Raw genomic sequence first — 23,214 nt, 5'->3', positions numbered from 1 at the left:
AATGCAAGTACCATGCTGAATTTGCATTGGAAGGTAGGTCAGTCAGTTAACTGAAACAAAATGGCCAAGCATGCATCAAATGATGACATGCACCACTTTGTTTTTGTGAATTGACGTGCAACAGAGACTCGAGCTCCACTCTAAACCCAAGACCCACAGCAGCATCAGACACAGACTGTGCATTCAAATGTCTCTGTTTCATATGTACAGAATGGTTTTTCTATATATGGTCCAGAGAGAAACAGCTGAAACTATCTGAAACATTTTCTCCACAATGACCAAACAATGCAGCTCCAAAAACTACAAATGCTTGCTTTGAAGGATTCTTCAGTTATATCCTCATGTACTCACCCACAATCAGACCAGTGTGACTTTTTGCAGGGTCATAAGGGCACTTGCCTTTCCCATCTTCCATGGCCATTTGGTTTAAAGTGAAATTTTGCACCTCCTGTGAAATTATTTTTTAAAACACATTTTTAATCCTTTTTATAAAGCATCGACTGTTCACTCATTTGAACACTTTGTGTAGTTACAGTAATAGGAAACACTCATTCAGAAAAAAACACAAGACTGAACAGGTTCTGGACCAGACATCAAAACATTCATCCAAGGGTTAGCGACACCAAAACATTTGACAACAGACATCAACACAATTAGCTGTCACCTAATAACAAAGGGTTAATGAAAATCACTTAGGAACTCAAGTAACGGTGTACATGACAACTTAAGTATACTCCTTAAGTACTTAAGGACAGAGTCAAAGAGGAACAGTACTGTACAGTAGATAATAGCCATGTATTAAAGGCATTAAAGCCTTTCCGCCCCAGAAGACTGGCAAAGTAGAGCTGATAAAAGATTTCCAAAGCAAAGCAATCAACAGGCAGAACTGGGTGAAGCCCATTGCAGGATTATGGGTAGGAGAAACGACACTTCATCACTTCCTCCCATGGTAACTCCATTCCAAATCTTTCCTCAGAGTGTTCAACCAGCAATACCCCTTGCTGGTGTCACTCCATCTGACACTTGCAAATAACCAGCTGGTTGTTAATACACCCCATTCAGATATGAAATTTCATTAAATGCTGCCATCTCACCCATCGCTGAAGCTTCACATCCCTGACTTAGAACCAAAATATACCATCATAGACATTCATGTTACAATTTCTGTGCTTCCTGACCATCCCCTAAACTCTGGCACTAGTGATGGCTTTATTCAGAGCTTCCTTACACAATGCTGTCACAACCAACCATTCATTTGATGGCAAAAGTAGACTCTCGGCAGAATTTCAACTTTCTTCCACTCTCCAAGCCATTATGCTTAAACTCTACCTTTTTGCAACTTTGCAGAGGATGGAACCACTGGGGGAACCACCTAATGTGCATCTGCCCAACCCCACGAGAGCTGCGATGTCTATTAATTTACAACTTGGGCAAACAAGACACAAACAGCCATGGGTTGGGGTCAGTTGTCAGCCTGGTGGGAGATAACCAGTTGAATTCTGCTGCCCTGTAGCGAGAAGTGACCAATGCCCAGAGTCAGTAGCACAGCTGACAATACAATGGCTTGAAATTGTAGTCTGCTCACTCCAGCCCATCAGCAGAGCAGGGCAATTGGGAGGAAAAGGCTGATTTTCCTCTTGGTGAGGATCAATTTATATCCAAGGAGTGCAAATGGCAAAAGGCTGACAGAAACAGATTCTTTGAAAGCTTTCTAAAGATTGGATGTGTACTGAAGCACAACAAATGCTGGGCTACTTGGGCAAAACAAAGGAACAGCATCATAGAATACAGAACATTACAGCGCCATACAGGCCCTTTCACGCTTCATGTTGCGCCAACGTGTGAAATTAATCTGATGCCCATCTAACCTACACCATTACATATGTATGTCCAATACCCATTTAAATGCCCTTAACATCAGCGAGTCTGCTCCTGTCGCAGGCAGGCCGTTCCACACCCCTACGACTCTCTAAATAAAAAAACTACCCCTGATATCTGTCCTGAATCTGTCACCCCTCAATTAAAAGCTATGTCCCCTCATGTTAGCCTTCATCATCTGAGGAAAAAGGCTCTCACACCCAATCTTATATGTCTCGATTAAGTCACCTCTCAACCTTCTTCTCTCCATTGAAAACAGCATCAGTTCCCTCAGCCTCTCCTCCCAAGACCTTCCCTCCATACCAGACAACATCAGAGTGAATCTCCTCTGAACCCCGTGGGCAGCACGGTGGCACAGCAGGTAGCACTATTGCCTCTCAGCGCCAGAGACCTGGGTTCAATTCCCGCCTCAGGCAACTATATGTGTGGAGTTTGCACATTCTGCGTGGGTTTCCTTCGGGTGCTCCGGTTTCCTACCATAGTCTAAGATGTGCAGGTTAGGTGAATTAGCACGCTAAATTGCTCATAGTGTTAGGTGAAGGGGGTAAATGGAGAGGAATGGGTCTGGGTGGGTTGCTCTTCGGAGGGTCGGTGTAGACTTGTTGGGCCCAAGGCCTGTTTCCACACTGTAAGTAACCTAATCTAATCTAATCCTTCCGACAATGCAGAGACCAGACAGACATGCAATACTTCAGGTACAGCCTTACCAGTGCCTTGCACAGCTGAAGCATGATATATCCTGGCTCCAAAACTCAATACCCGTAACAATAAAAGCTAATACACCATATGCCTTCTGAACAACCCTATCAACTTGGGTGGAACCTTTCAGAGATCTACGTACCTGAACACAGATCTCTCTGTTCATATACACTGCCAAGAATTTTACTATTAACCCAATACTCTGCATTCCTATTCCTTCTTCTGAAGGGAACTACCTCACACATTTCTGCATTAAACTCCATTTACTACTTCTCAGCCCAACTCTGCATCTTACTAATGTCCCTCTGTAACCCAAAAACATTCTTCAATACTATCCCCAACTTTGCCTTAAATTTACTGACCCATCTTTCTATGCCCACGTCCAGGTTACTTATAAAAATAACAAACAGCAGTGACTCCAAAACAGTTCCTTGTGGCACACCACAGGTAACGGAGCTCCAGGATGAACATACCACATCGACCCCACCACTCTTTTTTCAGCGAGCCAATTGCTGATCCAAACTGCTAAATGACCTTCAATCCTCAACTCTGCACCCAGCAGCTTATTTTAACCATGAGCAAAATCTCCCCTCAAGTTGACCATCGAGTAATCATCACGCCAGTTTGACTTGGTGCACCAGACAGCAGCCTCAATTATCCTTGACATGCCAGCACACTCTCTTCATTGGGCCGAAATTGTATTTGTTAGGGGTTCAGCCCTTGTAATGGAATGCTGCTTTACTTCAGAGACAAAATGATCAATATTCCTTTAATGCATAGTTCCTCATTGCAATGGGATGGAAGCATAACGCAACAGAATAAAATCTCCCTCGATCCACCTGGTTAAAAAAAGATACACCTGCCTTGACTTAGCACCTGTAACAGTTCAGCATTGCCCCTTCATTTATGTCTCATGCAACAGTGCTCTGAAGGAAGATCATAGGAGGCAGTATCCTTGGACATAAAACAGTACTTACAATATATGTGCACCTGGGCTGAAAGGCATAGGTCCCACAGATGTATAGGTGAGTACTGTTGAAGTTCTGCAGGAAGCGAATGTAATTGAAGCAGTCAGTCTGAAAGGAGAACAAATCAACACTTCAGTTCTGCATCATGACAACACAACCACAGCTCAGCAGCACATACTGACTCTCAAACCTCCCCGGGTTTGGTCCCAATGCATTACTGCAGCAGTTGCCTTACATGCAATGACAGACACGTTCATTGCTCTTTACTTCCATGCATCAGACTGGCAGGTGGAGCTTTCCTCACTAATGTCAATGCTTCATCTCCAAAATGTACAATGACACTCATGTTCCTCAAATTGCTCACTACCAGCTCAACCTCAGTGGCTTTAAAAACACAACAGCTTAACTGATCAAAATCAAGGCTATTATTTTATTCAGTGTGCTGACAGCCTGCAAGATAGCTCAAGTTGCATGCATTATTCTAACGTGCTTCTGCAACTATGAGCCAATCATATCACATTAAAACTTCTCAACATACCTGATTGTTCTTCCCCTTCTGAACGCACTCCATTTTCTTCTCAACAGGGGCATCCCAAACAATCTGCCTCAAACAGAAACACAAAGCAATTAAAAATGCAGTTAGGTAAATGGCCTTTTCCTTACGCAGTCTGTTTTCCACACCCTCAATTTTCTCTCGCAAAACGGTCAAAATCTGAGCCACAGGTCCACTGGCATGCATTACCACTGATGTGAGCTCACGTCAGCTCCATCCCTTATTCGTCCCTAGACAGAGTACAAAATTGAATTTAGTCATGTAGTGACACAAAATTGCAACACAATCAATCTTATAACCTTCTCACACTGAGGGGATAACAGCTGCTAGTACTTGTTACTCTGGAATGCAAGAGGTTGAAGGGTCTCCTTTTAGAAAATCATGAGGGGTACAGATATGGTGAGTAACCAAGGTCCTTTCCGAAGGGTTGGGGGGTGCAAAAATAGAGAGCAGAGGTTTAAGGTGACAGGGGAAAGATAAACAAGAACCAGAACCAGAGGGGCAACTTTTTCACGCTGAGGGGTTGCTTTCTGGAACAAGTTGCCAGATGAAGTTGACAAGGTGAGTACAATTTCAATCGGCAAGGTATACAAGGATTTGGGTCAAATGGGACCGATTCATATTAGGAAACCTGGTCAGCATGTATGAGTTGGACTGAGTGGTCTGTTTCGCTGCTGTATGACAATGAGGATTTCCTTCAATATTGCGACTTTGAATAAAAATTGTTGCTATTTCCTAAGGTTTGTGCAGTATGGAGCTGAGACGTAGACCAAAACAAAAATCAGTTAAGCCATTAAGACAGGATGCTACAAAACATTCAGACAGATTGCCCAAAACACATGAAACTTGACTCACATTTTTGGGCAGCTCAGTATGAAGCCTTATGCAGCTAAGAAAAATAGCCAGACCAAGAATCATGCGCCAGTGAACAGCTGGCGTGAAAGACAAATAGGCTTGTTGGAAATTCTAAGCCAGGCTCAACTTTGGCTTGGTGTTATGCCATGTAGGGTATTTAACAGCTCAGACATGTCCACTTCAGAATTCAGTTTTTCACACCTCCACATAGCGTTAAAACTGAAGTACTGAAGTACTTGCAATATCAATTGTGTAAAACGTCTGCCGTAAGGGTTCTCCTCCTTCACCGTAATTCAAACCACACCCTTATGCTCAAGATCCAAATTTGAAATGGGACAACCAATGCTAAGATGAAAAAGACTCAAAAAGCCCAGTGCTCCAGTAGTCAAAGGTGTTTCAAAGTGCAATGATGCAACATAAAGGAATGCAATGATGCGACACAGAAGAATGTAGTAAAGCTGATATCTGTGCGGCAAGGTACATTGGCTGCTTGATTCAACATTGATTACGAATCACTGGGACTCAGCGTTTGACAAAGTGCAGTGACAAGTACCCCAAATGTGCTCCTCAGTAGCAAGGCTGGAAAGTACGTAATGTGGTTGCATGTCAGCATGACAAAACCTTGGCAAGAATGCCACTCTTGAAAGACTTCAGGTGATTGTAAAAACCTAGCAACTGGCATGGGAACAAAGTCAATGGACAAATTGGCACACTTGGTTTTCTCTTGTGAACAAAGCCTGAATAGCTGTACCAAAAACAGAAAAAAAACAATCTCCTGCCATACTATATGCCTGTCCCTTTAAATAACCACCTCCTTCCAATTAGCTGCCATATTCTGTTCAATACTGAAGCAAATCACTCAAATTTCAAGCGCAGCAAAATCATTAGCTGTGCCATGGTGAATTTCTTCTGGAATACATGATAAGGAACAGGCAATAAATCCTGTATGAATTGATGTTATCCAATTCTGAGCATGTTACTTCTCTCCCCTGAAAACGCTTGGAGAAAAAAAGTGTTTAATTTAACTAGGCACCTTCTATAAAGTGCAGCATGCAAAATCAGGAAAAAAAATACATTATCATGTATGTTTTGAATTCAACAGGTAATATTCAATATTACTCCAATTGCCTGTGGACAATTGTCACGACTCAGTGATGGTTTCACATGCCAAAGTGACTGGTTCAGTTTCTGGCCTATGTCAAAGTGGGAACATGGAACTTAGGACAGAGACGGAGATCCATGCAGTCACTCCATTGTTACCCAGCAAGTAGTGAACAGTGGGTCAGTTTTTTCAAAGAGATTTTATTGTCCAAAAAGGAATTTGAGCATGGCCCAGGACCAGATGGAGTCAGCAGGCCATGTGCAACACGATATCTCCTCCAGGTTGTTGGTGTGTGTGTGTGTGTGTGTGTGTGTGTGTGTGTGTGTGTGTGTGGGGTGGGGTGCATGGTGCGTGTGTGAAATGCTGCTATATGCAATTTCACACAAAATCATATGTGAATATGGCATTATTCCTTTAAATGAGTTTTGCTCTCATTTGTCTTTCTCATGGCTTCGTTAGCCTGTGCAGGAACAAAACAAACACACACAACATGCTATCATCTTCTCGGACTCGTCATAAATGCTCATCCCATTGACACTGAAGCGCAGCATGTCTATCATACCGAACAAGGCACTAATACAATTGCTGAAACGTCTCAGGAGACCAAAAACTGTAACAAAGATACGATCCACTCAAACTCAGGGGAGCTATACAAACTGGCGCAGAGCTAGAACCCCATTTGTCAATAAGCAGAACAATACCACTCATCCAAATGTGTCCTTGAATTCTAGCCAAAGACGCTAAAATTATACACAGTAATTAAGCATTTATTTATAAGACAAGAGAAAATGAGCAAACAGCGGGGACGCAAGAGCTGATTATAGCTGTAATTTAACACTAATCTTGTCTTGCCAAACACATCCTATTAAGCACGACAGGTAAACGTAACAGGTTACATAACTGTTTGCAGGGTACACTCAGAACACTGTCAGAATGTTGAAGAGTCTGAGTAACACAATACAAACCCTTCGGTCCAACTTGTCCATGCCAAACCACATATCCCAAATAAAAATCAGTCCATTTGCCCATGTGTTTGGACCTTGTCCCTCTAAACCTTCACTATTCACTTACCTGTTCAAAACTGTACCTGCATCTACTACTTCCTTCAGCATTCATTTCATTTAAGTTCCTCTGTGGACAAGTTGCTCCTCAGGTCCCTGTGAACTAGTTCCCCTCCTACCTTAAAATTATATCTTCCCGTTTTTGACTCCCCTACCCTGGGAAAGGCAACATTCACCATGTAACATCTACAGCTATGGACCAGGCCAGACCCCCTGAAAACATTTCAAGAAGGGAGCCTACACTCCAACTTTTCTCATTGTTTTAGGAAGGTGAGAGGTGAATATTCCAGGAGTGATGCAGCTGGCCCAACCAGTCTTAAAACACTGTTTACTTACAGGTTACTGAACAAAACACCAAAGAAAAAACAAAGAACCAAATTTACAATAACAACCTATCTGAAAACCCAGTTGAACTCTATCGCAACTTAATGGTGCTCTTCCAAATATTTGCAATATTCCCATAAACATCTCCTTGGCATTAGAAGGTAAAATCAAACACAGATTCTGACAGGAGAGATGTCAGCAAGAAAGTGAGAGCATCAGCAAGGAGCTGCTTCTTTGGGTTCCCATGGTAAAACATAACTAGCAGCTGCAAACAAAACAGCTTGCTCAAACCAAACCAAACGCAACCCTCAAGTGGAAGAACTCGCCATTCCTCTGTCACTGTACAAGTCTCTTGTTAAAAAAAACACTTAAAAGTTTTCTCAAGTAGACCTTCCCAGACATATCAAAACCTCAGCCTTTACAAGCCCTCTGAAAAAGAGAACAAGGACAGAATAATCTTGAAGGAGCAGTATTGCCACAATACGCATCACCCTTTTTGACATGTTTAAGATGACTCCTCAACCTCTTACACTTCAGGGGATAAGCAGTCCCAAACAATCTGGCCTCTCCTAGTCTCGGTAACATCCTTCAAAGTCTTTTAGGCATGCCTTGCAATTTAAGATGCTTCCTGTTGTACAGTAACCAGAACTAGACAGCGTCCTCCAAAACCAGCCTCACAAACATCATGTCTGAACTCCTGTATTTAATACTCTGACCTATGAAGGCATTAGTGCCAAATATCTTCACCACCCTACCGACTGCTCGTGTCTGTTTTATGCAAAATCCATCTGAACCCCGAGCTGACTATTTCACAACAGTCCCCAGGTCCCACTAAATACTCAGGCAATTTTCTTGAGTGTCCACTGCACCATGTATTTCGGTGTTAGCCACAAACATATGAACCCTGTCTGCAAGATTCTCATCCAAATCATTTACGTAAGTAACAAAAAAAACCAGTGCATTTGCACAGATATCTCCAGCACACACATGTCCGTGCTAATCTTTAAACAGGTCAAGACTGTGGTTCTGGAAAAACACAGCAGGTCAGGCAGCATCTAGGAGCAGGAAAAGCGACATTTCAGGCGAAAGCCCTTCATCAGACATTCCCAATGAAGGGCTCTTGCCAGAAACGTCGATTTTCCTGCTCCCCTGATGCTGCCTGACCTGCTGTGCTTTTCCAGCACCACGATCTTGACTCTAATCTCCATTATCTGCAGTGCTCACTTTCTCCTAATCTTTAAACAGCCCGATTCTCTCCCTAGTTCACGATGTGGACGTGACTTGATCCAAACTCCCAAGTCAAGTCACGTGGAAGGGGCTGGGGAAGTCAGAATAAACCTGAGCTGAATGCTCAAAGCCTCCTTGGGAAGTGTTGTCAGGTGCATCTGAACAAACGAAATGCAGCAACATCCTCCCCACTAACTCCAACCACTTCTCACCAATCACTTGCACACTCACATATCATCCAAGACTACAAACTACTGCAACCACAACCCATAGCTCTCTCATGTAAAAACATGGAAAAATCCTGAAATTTATTCTGTTGCATTGTTGCACTGCTAACAATAAACTGAAGAACACCTGCTGGGCAATGAATACTGCATCACGAACTTTCACGCACAAGCCTAACACTGAGACAATCTTTTGATACCGCTTGTTTCACTTCCTTGACCTTGCCCCATAATCAATATTAAAATGTCTCTGTTTGCACACTTACAGTCAAAGAGATGTACTGCTCAGAAATAGACCCTTCGGCCCATGTCGACCAGATATCCTAACATAATCGAGTCCCATTCGCCAGCACACTTGGCCCACATCCCTCTAATCCCTTCCCATTCATAAACCCATACAGGTACCTTTTAAGTGCTGCAATTGTACCAGCCTCCACCACTTCCTCTGGCAGCTAATCCAAACACGCACCACCCACGGCATGAAAAAGTTGCCCCTTGGGTCCCTTCTGAATTTTTCCCCCTCTCACCCTAAACCTGGGCCCTCTAGTTCTTTATGAAGGACAGGGACACACAAAACGTCTGTGACACTGGACTGAGCACAACTGGATATCCTTAACTTGGCAAATTGTACTGTCATTTACTTGAATTAATTGCTATCATTAAATGTATGAATTGATTACTTCCAATTCAAATGTTGGTTTAGCATATCTGTCTTGTTAATCTCAAAACAAACTGATGATGATCTTGAAACTGAATTTGCCCAGTGTTGTTACGTGGCAAAGTAACAGGATATTACCACAGACAGTTTGCATTCATTTGCTACCGTTAACCATACCAATGGACCCACAGGGTCTTAACGTGACAACACAAGACAGGACAAGATTAAGACTACCAGGCCCAATATTGGATGGCAAAGCAACTAAAAGTAATAGAGTTTCATACATTCTGGTCTGCACCAACATCAAAATTTCTGTTCACTTCAGCAAATCATTGTTGGCCAACTATGACAAATGTAACTTGATCTCACTAAGCAAATGAAGCAAACCATCATCCAGGATGCTATAGTGAACATTAACTATTTACCAAATCAAACTTGACCTGAGATCCTACCCACTTGAGATCACTGTCCTTGAATACGAACCAATGAGAGGCTCGGTTATGAGATGCACCACATCTTCCAGTGTCCCACCAGGATGAACAAACAAGATGCCTCATTTGATTTTCAGTTTTTCCTCTGCCAGAAATCATGTTGCACAACAAGGTATCATATAAATTGCCTTGAAAATATCAAACCTCATGGACTACTCGTTACTTGCCCAAGATCACGGCAACAACACCAAGGCCAATGTGTAAAAAATGGATCATTTTGGTGAGGAGCTATGAAAAAAAAACACTCCGACTCGTTTATTCATTTTTGAGAGAGGACGTGCAAAGTTAAAAATTTCCTTACCGCTTCTTTCACCTCCTTGGTAACATCATGCACTAAGAGTGCAAAGACTGCCTCTCGAGCACCGACATACAGAATCTGTTCATCTTCATCTAGTCGCAGGGTTGTGTAATTGTAGACATTGGGTTTGGAGAAGTGTTTCACTCCCTTTAGTGCTACAAGAGAAAAGAATATTAGCTCTCGGTCACACCAATCTGTCAAGGCAAGATGCAGCTGAAGCCTACATAGTATCACTCTGAAACACCACCAATGCCCTACTTCTTCCTTTGGCATATCAGAACCACAAATCTGCCCTCAAACCACAACATACGCACTGTGTACACTGAACCACCACATGAACACCAGACATTTATCACCCAGCACCACTTCCAACCATGTCATGTGCTGACTCCTTGCTGACCCACATACATACATGACTGTTCAGCAAGACAAGCTGCTTTCAAGCAGCTGCTCACCTAATCATCTGAAGGGAAAAGACGCTGACCTCGTAGTTTTACTGTCAGCAAAGCAAGAAATCCTATTTACAGCATAAATTTCAACATAGAGAGAGACTGGACTAAATCACATGACATTGCAAATCCTATGCAGCTGCATTCAATGATTCTTTTGTGCTTGTCAACTAGTGATACCTCTACCGGGTTAGTGCTTAAACCAAATGCTGTAGATACAATGGATGATGACGACAATGCATTATTATAGCCAAGGGCTTCTCCAACGGTAACTAGGCAGTAGACAAGCATCTAAAACCATCACCATTGTACATAGCGCCCTGGAGAAATCCTGCCCTCAGCAGCATGTGATAGAACAAAATCACATTTTTCTGCACCATGCTCTGATTACTGTCAGAGGGATGCTGCTGGTCATGTGACACAATCCTGCAGATGCTTTGCTGTGCTCTCCTTTGCCAAGGAATGCAGCTGTGATTGGCCTTTTCCACATTCACAGAGGAATCCAATACGACCAGGAACTTATAACTGCGCAAGTGACAAGCACTTCAAGAACAAGGAGCATGAACACTAATGTTACTAACCTAATACAGTCTTGAACATACGTCAAGATGGGATGGAAAACCACTTAAACACTGGTGTGTCAGTCTGTGCTGCAGCTTGATTTCTCCTGGCAATTTTCAGCAAACTATGATTCAGAACCTCAACATACTGGGGCCGACAACGGAACCAATTCAGTTCAATGGACTAACAAGGTAAAAACAATGACTGCAGATGCTGAAAATCAAATACTGGATTAGTGGTGCTGGAAGAGCACAGCAGTTCAGGCAGCATCCAACGAGCAATGGACTAACAGAAAACCCAGGAGCTCAATGGGAGTTGGCGTCCTGATTCTGCTTCCCAAGGTGCTCCAAAGCATAATACCAGAGATTCAAGTCTCAGAACAAATTACAACAGTTTCCAACATAAACCACAAGCACATAGTGGAATAGACATCTGCAAATCTGGATAAAGCTGGTTTCCCCAACATGAACCCACAACTATGCCTGCTTTGTCAGGTCAATTACTTCCAAGCTTCAGCCATAAACTAGTCCACCACCACGATCTAAAAGCATTAGCAGTGCACCCTCCCTCCCGGCTTCCCCCACACCCATCACCCAAAGAACCCAACCATTGTGGCACAAAGTCATTCAAAAGAATGGATCACATCTTCAGTATCAATAAGGATACAAGCTTGTATGTCAGGAATATCCTTGGTAAGACTGGCAACAGAAGACAAGACAAAACAACACGGTGGAGTTGTTGTTCCTGATCACTTCTGAGCAGAATGTTTAACACATGCAGGCAGGGGACCAAGCTTGTCACTTACTCCTTTGAAAAACACAAGGCAGCCTGGTATCACTTGGTTAACAGGTGCACAATCTTGCACTTCTGATATTATCCCAAGTTAAGGGGTCTCCTGTGGCACAGTAGTGATGTCCTGAACTCTGGCCTGAGAGGCCCAAATTTAAGTCTCACCTGTTCCAGAGGCAAACACACATTTTGAAAAGCTACATTTTAAAAAACACTGCAATTTCAAGTCCAACACTTAATCAGCAGTACAATGTTTCATATGCATATGAGGATACAAGAGTGCAGGCAGATTTGTGCCTGACTTCAGATTTCCCTCCAAATCTTCACATTTCAGCTAGTAAGTGACAGCAGGTAGCTTATTTTCCTACCTTGAAAGAAGGGGCTGGGAGGCATGAACAACACTGAAATAGTTCACTGTTTAATATGAAATATCACTACATTACATAATCAGGCACAAAGTGCCTAACTGTGTATCTTTAAATCGGTTCAGAGTAGTTTCACGTGAAGAACAGGGAACATTCTTGATCTGAAACCATGAACAGGTTTCCTCATCTCGACGTCATTGCACAAGTATTTCCAGCATTTTGTGTTTATAGTTTCACTAAATGTGTGCCTTCTTTTAACCAAGTAGATACTGATTGTGCACTATACTCAAAAGCATTACTGTTCAGGCAAAGTTCACAGTAGTTCACCTGCTAAAACAGCATCTTCACTGTGTGAACACAATTCTGGGTGAAATGTCAGTTCTCAGCAAATTGAGACATTGGCAATTTAACAATTCAACTTGTGCTAGTTCCTAATGACAGAAAGCCTTTGGATAGTTTCTCCTCTTCCAATCTTTTGTGAATAACATTAGAAGGCACCAAACACCAGGTGAGAGTCCAGCAGGTTTATTTGACATCAAGTCTTCGGAGCAATGCCCCTTAGTCAGGCAAAGTCATCAGCAAGAGTAGTACTCCGAAAGCTTGGGATTTCCAAAAAAACCTTTTGGACTGTAACTTGGAGTCCTGACTCCTGACCTCGTCCAACATCAGCACTTCCACATGCTAGCCACACCATTTTGTGGAGAATACTGCTGCGTTATCAATCCTTCCCTTAGTTCCCTCCAGTAATTCCTTGCGAGAGCTGAACAAGGCTGGCCACCACCCAACAACTGCCAGCATGAGAGCAGAGATCAATTAAAATGGTTATTTTGTCTTAAGCTTCAAAACCTTAAGGAAGTATTCCTGACAGTTTACAGAAGCAGTCCTCTCTGTCAGTCAGGACAGATTTGAAGACTAATAAGCAAGCCAGGGATGAAGTCGGAGAATAAAAAACTTGTTCCAAAATAGCATGCAGTTCTTTGCACATAGAATGCACTGCCTCCACATTAACGGGCTTAAACACTCCTCCATTTGCTTATATGACATCTTCCAGTTCTTACATTTTTGTAAGGACATTTCAGATAGCCTTAAGTGATTGTGTTGTATTCTGGTACTACCTATCCAATGCATCAAATTATCTTTGCGCTTCTATCATATCCCAGCTTTCCTTCCTTCCTTCCTTTGATTTACGTGTACTACGTGGAAATATTCAACTCTCTATGGCCACTCAACATTTTAACGTGAAAAGAGAGCTACTTCCTCTTTGGCTACATGTTACTGCACAGGTTCCATAGCTCAGACATTTCCCACTATTGAGTTTTGGCAAAATACCCACTCGCTCAGGTACAGTAGCTCCCTTAAACCTGCTACGAATACAAATGAGTGTAAAACCATTGATTTACAAGCAAGAATACCTCACTGCCGATTCCAACTTTGAACACATGAACACTCGAAGACTAGTAGAATCCATTACTCACTTGATAGCAGCTGAGTGACCACAACAATAAAGCATTTGTGCCACTTTGCTCAATTGGTTTCAACTTACCATTGACTCCAGTCAGTGTTTATGTCATCCCAGAAATGCCACAATTTATTACACTCAGCATTAAATCTGTTTTTTCATCTCACTCCCAGGGTGTCCAAATCCTTTATTACCATCTTCAAACCATTCTTTGCCCATCTTTTAGTGTCAAGAAAGTGAGGACTGCAGATGGTAGAGATCAGAGTCGAGAGAGGGGTGCTGGAAAAGCACAACAGGTCAGGCAGCGTCCAAGGAACAGGATAATTGGCATTTTGGGCACAAACCCTTCATTTTTTAGTGTGACCAGCAATAACAACATTTTTATGCCTTTTCAATCCACAATGCCAACAACAGTACACGAGAGGGGCTACTCAGAAAATTCCAGACTCAAAACTATCAACACTTTGCTTAAACTCTTTCATTTACATCACCTCTGAGCCATTGTCTAATGTCTGTCATGACAAAAATCTGACTTAGCTTGATTGCTTTATCCCATGTCAAACACAAATCTGCAACAAACATCTATGTGATTTGACCAAAGAAACATCTGCCAAGGTGCACTGCGTTTCCAAGGCACAATCTGTCAAACCATTAAGTCTCAAGGTGAGCCTGGATCTCATTCCAGCAGAACAAGTACAAGAGACCTCCATTTAGTCTATCATATTGTGAACATTTGTTGAAAACCAGTGGCAAAATTTAACTTCTGATTGATGGACAAGACGCAAGTTTTTCAAAATTAAAATGCTTTTGGTTTAGTCATGACAAACTTCATCATAAAACCCAGGCCAACTGCCTTTAATATAGATCACGATTTCCAATTCAAACAACTGAACGACATTCCTGTAGTCTTAAGTCTTTCATTCTAACCATTTCAGTTTCAGCACTCTTGGCTGCTCAGTATCTCAACTTTGGTTGAAGGAGGCTATTACAACAATGAGCCTAATTGTTTCACATCTCCATCAGGGTAAAGGCAGCACTCATGGCCAATGTTGCTCAAAACCTCCTGCATTAGGCTAATGAAAAACCTTTCTGTATGCTATTTACAAACCACGGAGCTCCTCAGCGCACATAGATTTTCCCCAATATTCCCATCTTCTCAGCATCTTTTGAAAAGAACCTTTCACAGCTGGAGTTTTTCTCACCACCTGCCTCAAGCTCCCTGCCCAGCCTTACTGTTACTCCACGAGTTTACCATTCTCTTTCAACCTTTGATCACTAGTCACAACAACCAACTCCAACAATCACGGACCTTGAATACACAATTAATTGCATTTCCAATATGGCTACCTTCATAAATAGTAGCTATCTGAAGTGAAACTCTAAGATTCAGATGAAACTTCAAACAGCCAATGTGCAAAAAGGGGACAGATGCATGGTTCAAACCAACTGCCCAATTATCAGATGACAAAGGAGGGGAATAATGGCCTGATAACCCCTGCTCATTTGATCTCAAACTACCGCTGATTTATTGGTGTCTTGTTCAAAGCAAGAAAGATTACGGTATTCCAAACTCAGCTTCAACACTACTTGACTGTGGTTGTGGGACTCTGTGTCCAATAGCAAGATATGGTATCCATGTAAACTCTCACACTCAAGTCTAAGTCTGCAACAAAGTCATAGTCTAGAAATTAGCCCTTTGTCACCAGCATCGCAGGTCAGCTCAGTGTCTCAATCCATTTTAGCAGCTGGAAAGCAACTACCAGTACTGCATTCAGTCAAGTGTTTTTCACGAACGACTCAGGCAAAGTCCAATAAACCTGTTACCTTTTTGTTCTTCTGGACAAATCACGTGTGGCAACGCTGCTCCTTTAACAAGGTTACTCTGCCCTCTGTTTTTGAGGGAGGTTGTAAAGGCAGAGGTGCCTCAATGTCTCAACTGGCTACTTTATTAATGGCTGGCTTAGGCAGCATCTGTTAATCAGCGAAGTCTTTCAGGTTTGTATTTAAAGCACTCGTCGAATGCAGGTGGAGTGGCTAGTTCTCTGGGTTCAGGATTTATTCCCTACTTTTGGTTTCCAGCTAAAACTAACCCAAAGAAACAGCTCCATGCTGATCTCTTAGATCTCTCTCTTGTAAAAACGTGTGTTTCAATTTACCTTTTTGCCAAGGGGTGTGTTTATCTAATGTTACAGGAAATCAGAACAGCTCTTTATTAAGTTGCATTTTCAAATGGTTATGTTATTCTAAATTCGGTTTTAGAGTCAAAGAGATGTGCAGCACAGAAACAGACCTTTCGATCCATGCTGACCACATATCCTGAATTTGTCTAGTCCCATTTGACAGTACGTAGCCCACACCCCTCTGAACCCCTTCCTATTCATATACCCATCCAGGTGCCTTTTCAATGTTGTACTTGTACCTGCCTCGACCATTTCCTCTGGCAGCAGATTCCATACACGCACCAAGCTCTGCGTGAAAAGGTTGCATGTTGGGTCCCTTGTGCATCTTCCCCCGCTCACTTGTAAAACTTTTCAGAACCATTTCAACTAGGAGACCAGAACTGAATGCAGTATTCCCAAAGTGGCCTCACCAATGTCCTATACAGCTGCTACATGATCTCCCAGCTCCTATACTCAATGCATTGAGCAATAAAGGCAAGTATTCCAAAGGCCTTCATTATTGTCATGACCTGTAATTCCACTTCAAAGGAACTTGGAACTCCTAAAATTAGAAAAGCCCACAACTTCACTGTCAAGCAAAGCGTAACAGTGAGTAACTAGCATCCAAGTCATCTTGTCGTTAACCATGCAAGCTGTGGAGCTGCTTCAATGAATTTGGTCAGCCAATGTTGTAATGACAAAGCCAAGTTGCAGTGCAAACAGTTGAGCTGAAGTTCCCACATGCAGTGCCATGATTTCACACGCGAATTATTACATACCATCGAAACACAGATGACAACACTCAAGTCAAGGACATGGAAGATCATAGATACGATTCACTCCAGTCACCACTTGTCACCAAACTGCAGGTGATTTCACCATCAGTGGCTCCTATCTCCTTTTCGTGAAAGCAATTAAGCTGTAACATTTAAGACAACCTGTGCAGATATAACAGCACAGTAGGAAGCCATCTGGCCGGGTCTAAAATGAAGATTCAGATGAGGAACTGCATTAGAAACACAAGTTTCTGTCGACTTGGCAATATGCTGGCATATACTAAAGACACCATAGTTTATTCATGCATGTTCCAGCTGTTAATGCTTCATGCATAAAATAATAGCCAGCAATGCAGAAATCAAAGCTTAGCAAGCTTTTGGTCATTACATAGATTTATGCCAACTGACTCATAGAATGATAGTTGCAAACCAAATTCACAGTGGCTATTTCAGTGGGTTTTTCAGGGGCCCCTGCTGCTCCAGTCCAATCCACATACTGGTCAACAGCAATCTTCTGTTTAACACCTGCTGTCTGTTCAATGTAGACAATAGGTGCAGGAGTCAGCCCTTCGGGCCTCCACCACCATTCATTATAATCACGGCTGATCATCCACAATCAGCATCCTGTTCCTGCCTTATGCCCATAACCCTTGATTCCATTATCGCTAAGAGGTCTATCCATCTCTTTCTTGAAAGTATCCAGAGACTCGGCCTCCACTGTCTTCTGGGGCAGAGCATTCCATATATCCACCACTCTCTGGGTGAAGAAGTTTCTCCTCCACTCTGTTCTAAATGGCCTACCCTTCACTTTTAAACTGTGCCCTCTAGTTCTGGACACACCCATCAGCGGAAACATATTTCCTGTCTCCAGAGAGTGTCCAACCTTTTAATAATCTTATACATCTCAATCAGATCCCCTCTCATCCGTGTAAACTCAAGTGTATACAAGCCCAGTCACTCCAATCTTTCAGCGTAAGATTGTCTTGCCATTCCGGGAAATGACCTTCTGAACCTACACTGCACTCTCTCAATAGCCAAAGTGTCCTTCCTCAAATTTGGAGACCAAAAGTGCACACATTAGTCCAGGTGCGGTCTCACCAGGGTCCTGTACAGCTGCAGATGGTTGTATTTGCTCCGATATTCAATTCGTCTTGTTATGAAGGCTAGCATGCTATTTGCTTTCTTCACTGCCTGCTGAAGCTGCATGTTTGCTTTCATTGACTGACGTACAAGAACACCTAGATCTCGTTGTACTTGCCCATTACCTAACTTGACTCCATTTAGATAGTAATCTTATTCTTGCCAGCAAAGTGGATAACCACACATTTATCGACATTGAAATGCATCTGCCATGCATCCGTCCACTCACCTGAACCTGTCCAAGTCACCCTGTATTCTCAGAACATCCTTCTCACATTTCATCCTGCCACCCAACTTTGTGTCATCAGCAAATTTGCTGATATTGCATTTAATACTTTCATCTATATCATTAATGTATATGGTCAACAGCTGCTGTCCCACCACCGAATCTTGAGGTACCCCACTGGGCACCGCCTGCCATTCTAAAAGGAACCCATTTATCACTACTCTTTGCTTCCTGTCAGCCAGCCAATTTTCAGTCCAAATCAGTATTTTGCCCCAAATACTATGTGCCCTAATTTTGCTCAATAACCTCCCATGTGGAACTTTCTGAAAGTCCAGGTCCACGACATCCACTGACTCTCCCTTGTCCATCTTCGGAGTTACATCCTCAAAAAATTCCATGAGATTAGTCAAGCACAATTTCCCCTTCATAAATCTGACATACCCTGTTACTACTATCCAAGTGAGTCATAACTTTATCTTTTGACTCCAGCATCTTTCCCATCACTGACGTCAGCCTAACTGGTCTATAATTCCCTGTTCTCTCTCCCTCCTTTCTTGACAATTGGGACAACATTAGCCACCCTTTCATCCGCTGGAACTGATCCTTAATCTATTGAACATTGGAAAAAGATTACCAATGCATCCAGGATTTCTTGAGCCACCTCCTTAAGTATCCTGGGATGCAGACCATCAGGTTATCAGGAGCAGCCAACATGACTACATTGGAAACCTTCATGGCTTTAGATCAAAACTGCAGGAACTGATCTCGTCTGCATGCTACTATACTGTACACAAAGGACCCTGAAAATTTCACCCTTGGGACAATGCAGAGCCCTCTTCCCTGCGAAGGGAATTTTACTCCATTTAGCCTGCTTAATGTATGCCTGGTAGTATTTGAGACAGAAACAAATTCAGCTTTCCAGATAATCCCAAGTTTTATTTGGAGCAATGTTTGATGGAAACAGTGACCAATGTGCTGACTGCACACGTGAAGTTCTTTTTCAAGACTCTTACACACTTGATGCAACTGCAATACGCCAACTTCGGTGTGCCACCAAAATTTTATTATGTACAAGCTTTCTGAAGGAACTCTAAACACTTCGCAGGGCTTGCAGAGCTATGTCAAGAGAGGCCTGAACAAAAGAAACATCCTTCCTTTCTACAGTACAAAAGTTTCACATTACAGTAACGCCCACAAGACAATCCCCAGCCATTTCCCCCACAGTCACATGCCACTCAAAACACAATATAGTGATCACACCATTTCCTGAGACAATGTGATTAAATCATTGCTTAATGGCAAGACCTGGTGTAAACTGCATTTTTTGGTAACTGCAGTCTTCTTATTCTGACGAGGGGATGATGATGCAAATGGCTCTGAATGGAGAGAGATGGGAAAGTGAATTCCTGACATTCTACCTGGAGGTCAGAGGCATACCACCCTACCCCGGGAAGATCCAATGTCCTGCAGGTCAGCAGAGCAAATTAACCCTTTAATATCTCACAAAACACAAGCTGTAACTGACCCAGCAGCTCACTGCACATAAACCAGAACAAAACCAAATGACAGACAAAACATGAATTGATTTATGCTTTAAGAAACTGAAGATTTCCACACCTTCTTATTATTAATCTCCAACTCCAATAGTGGAAAATGGAAATATTAAATTCCCTCAAACAACTGCACATGCTGTGCATCTTTTTAAAGTTTCAATCTGACTGCTTATTATGCTCACAAATTTGCTCAGACTGGATTGTACTCCAATCTATAACTAGTTCTCCAGTGGCCAGAGGCTGAACTGGCTATTTGAGCAACTATCCTTTTGGCTGGACCATATTCAGCATACTGCACCTGAAGGCTAAGGCTTGCCACAGTGGACATGATAGTCAATGGACCTTTGCCATGTTTCTGTTGGATCCTTGAGGGTTTCACATCCTTACCACCTTTTCAGATACTTACCTGGAAAATACAAGGTGACACCCTTTGACCAAGAGAAACATACAGCATGGCTCCTGCCATTTTACAAGTGCTCAGAATGCTGTACAAACAAGTGCTTCGAAAGCTACAGATTCAAAAACACCAGCAACAGTTCTCCTTCAAGATCCTCCGCTCCACGCTTGCAGCAATGCGCCGGCACCTAACCTCTCTACAGTCAGCCCTGCCTCAGCTGAGGGCCACACACTCTCAGAATTGCAAAGGACCCCTTCTGTACTACATCCTCAGGAGAATTCATACTCTCAACAAACAGTATTTCAACTCCATCTCAAACATCAAAAACTGTAAGTACAACAAACTTTTATCTAACCACCTCCATAACCAGCGCTCCTCAAACATTCCAGAAGATTCCTCGGCCTCTGGAACTGCTCGGACGCCATTAGCCATGCGGCTGGTGCAGATGCCACCCCCACATGATTGATGATGTCACTTCCGCTCCCATCATGGCTCACAACCACTTCCGCCCCTCACAATTCCTCGTGCATCGCACGTGACATCACTTCCGCCCCTCACATCATCACTGATGTCACATACTCAGTGACTTCCGCCACCCCTACTGCCATGTCTGCCACCACTTCCGCCCCCACCAGCGCCACTCATATGCATTCTGCAAACATGCCCCCACAAACCCCACTGTCACTATCCCCACCCCCCAGAACCCCGAGGGGAATACTACCCCTGCTCATGACTCCACCCCTATTCCCCCCACCATCACACCCACTCCAGTTACAGGTTCCGCCCCCACTCCCAGCTCTACACCCACACCAGATCCAAGCTCCCAGCCCTGCCGAGTTTTCACCATCCCCCCAGACCTCCCCCTTACTGAGGACGAATGATCAGTCCTCAGCAAAGGACTCACCTTCATCCCCCTCCATCCACGAATCAATGAATTTAATACACACCGTGACATCGAACAATTCTTCGGTCGCCTCCACCTCCGAGCTTACTTTCACAATCAGGATTCCCGCCCACTTTCTGAGGACCCCTTCGCCCACCTCCAACACACTGCATCCACCTGGACACCCCACGCTGGCCTATTACCTGCCCTCGACCTCTTCATTTCCAACTGCCGCCGGGACATTAACCACCTCAACCTGTCTACCCCCCGCCCCCACTCCAACCTCTCACCCTCACAACGCGCAGCCCTCCAATCCCTCTGCTCCAATCCCAACCTCACCATCAAGCCAGCGGATAAAGGGGGCACAGTGGTAGTCTGGCGCACTGACCTCTACACCGCTGAAGCCAAACGCCAACTCGAGGACACCTCTTCCAACTGCCCCCTCGACCATGACCCCACCCCCATCACCAAACCATCATCTCCCAGACCATACAGAACCTCATCACCTCAGGAGATCTCCCACCCACAGCTTCCAACCTCATAGTCCGGGAACCCCGCACTGCCCGGTTCTACCTCCTTCCCAAGATCCACAAGCCTGACCACCCTGGCCGACCCATTGTCTCAGCATGCTCCTGCCCCACTGAACTCATCTCTACCTACCTCGACACTGTCCTATCCTTCCTAGTCCAGGAACTCCCCACATACGTTCGAGACACTACCCACCCCCTCCACCTCCTCCAAGACTTCCGTTTCCCCGACGCCCAACACCTCATTTTCACCATGGATATCCAATCCCTCTACACCTCCATCCGCCATGACCAGGGCCTCCAAGCCCTCCGTTTTTTCCTCTCCAGGCGTCCCCATCAGTACCCTTCCACCGACACTCTCATTCGTTTGGCCGAACTGGTCCTCACCCTTAACAATTTCTCCTTTGAATCCTCCCACTTCCTCCAGATCAAAGGGATAGCCATGGGCACACGTATGGGCCCTAGCTATGGCTGTCTCTTTGTTGGCTATGGAGAGCAGTTGATCTTCCGTAATTACACCGGCACCACTCCCCACCTCTTCCTCCGCTACATTGTTGACTGCATTGGCGCTACATCGTGCTCCCGCGAGAAGGTTGAGCAATTCATCAACTTCACCAACACATTCCACCCTCACCTTAAATTTACCTGGACCATCTCGGACACCTCCCTCCCCTTCCTGGACCTCTCCATCTCCATTAATGACGACCGACTTGACACTGACATTTTTTACAAACCCACCGACTCCCACAGCTACCTGGATTACACCTCTTCCCACCCTACCTCTTGCAAAAATGCCATCCTGTATTCCCAATTCCTCCGCCTCTGCCGGATCTGCTCCCAGGAGGACCAGTTCCACCATAGAACACACCAGATGGCCTTCTTTAGAGACCGCAATTTCCATTCCCACGTGGTTAAAGATGTCCTCCAACGCATCTCGTCCACATCCCGCACCTCCACCCTCAGACCCCACCCCTCCAACCGTAACAAGGACAGAACGCCCCTGGAGCTCACCTTCCACCCTACCAATCTTCGCATAAACCAAATCATCCGCCGACATTTCCGCCACCTCCAAACAGACCCCACCACCAGGGATATATTTCCCTCCCCACCCCTTTCCACCTTCCGCAAAGATCGTTCCCTCCGTGACTACCTGGTGAGGTCCACGCCCCCCTACAACCCACCCTGGCACTTTTCCCTGCCGCCGCAGGAACTGTAAAGCCTGTGCCCACACCTCCTCCCTCACCTCTATCCAAGGCCCTAAAGGAGCCTTCCACATCCATCAAAGTTTCACCTGCACATCCACTAATATCATTTATTGTATCCGTTGCTCCCGATGCGGTGTCCTCTACATTGGGGAGTCTGGGCGCCTCTTAGCAGAGTGCTTTAGGGAACATCTCCTGGACACCTGCACCAATCAACCACACCGCCCCGTGGCCCAACATTTCAACTCCCCCTCCCACTCTGCCGAGGACATGGAGGCCCTGGGCCTCCTTCACTGCCGCTCCCTCACCACCAGACGCCTGGAGGAAGAACGCCTCATCTGCCGCCTCGGAACACTTCAACCCCAGGGCATCAATGTGGACTTCAACAGC

At 44.2% G+C, this 23,214-nt stretch overlaps 1 protein-coding gene across 1 annotated transcript in view; it reads right to left on the bottom strand.

Moving 5' to 3' along the window:
- sema4c (sema domain, immunoglobulin domain (Ig), transmembrane domain (TM) and short cytoplasmic domain, (semaphorin) 4C) overlaps window positions 1–23,214 on the bottom strand; it is a 102,537-nt gene that overhangs the window by 24,864 nt on the left and 54,459 nt on the right. The window contains exons 4-7 of the mRNA XM_072553986.1: window positions 10,342–10,493; window positions 4,084–4,146; window positions 3,555–3,653; window positions 352–448 (exon numbers count right to left, since the gene is read on the bottom strand). Coding sequence (XP_072410087.1) covers window positions 352–448; window positions 3,555–3,653; window positions 4,084–4,146; window positions 10,342–10,493 — 411 coding nt within the window. The remainder of the gene's footprint in view (window positions 1–351; window positions 449–3,554; window positions 3,654–4,083; window positions 4,147–10,341; window positions 10,494–23,214) is intronic.

This window comes from Chiloscyllium punctatum, chromosome 35 (assembly GCF_047496795.1).
Source record: "Chiloscyllium punctatum isolate Juve2018m chromosome 35, sChiPun1.3, whole genome shotgun sequence".
NCBI lineage: Eukaryota > Metazoa > Chordata > Chondrichthyes > Orectolobiformes > Hemiscylliidae > Chiloscyllium > Chiloscyllium punctatum.
This window is presented reverse-complemented; position numbering and strand designations above follow the sequence as displayed.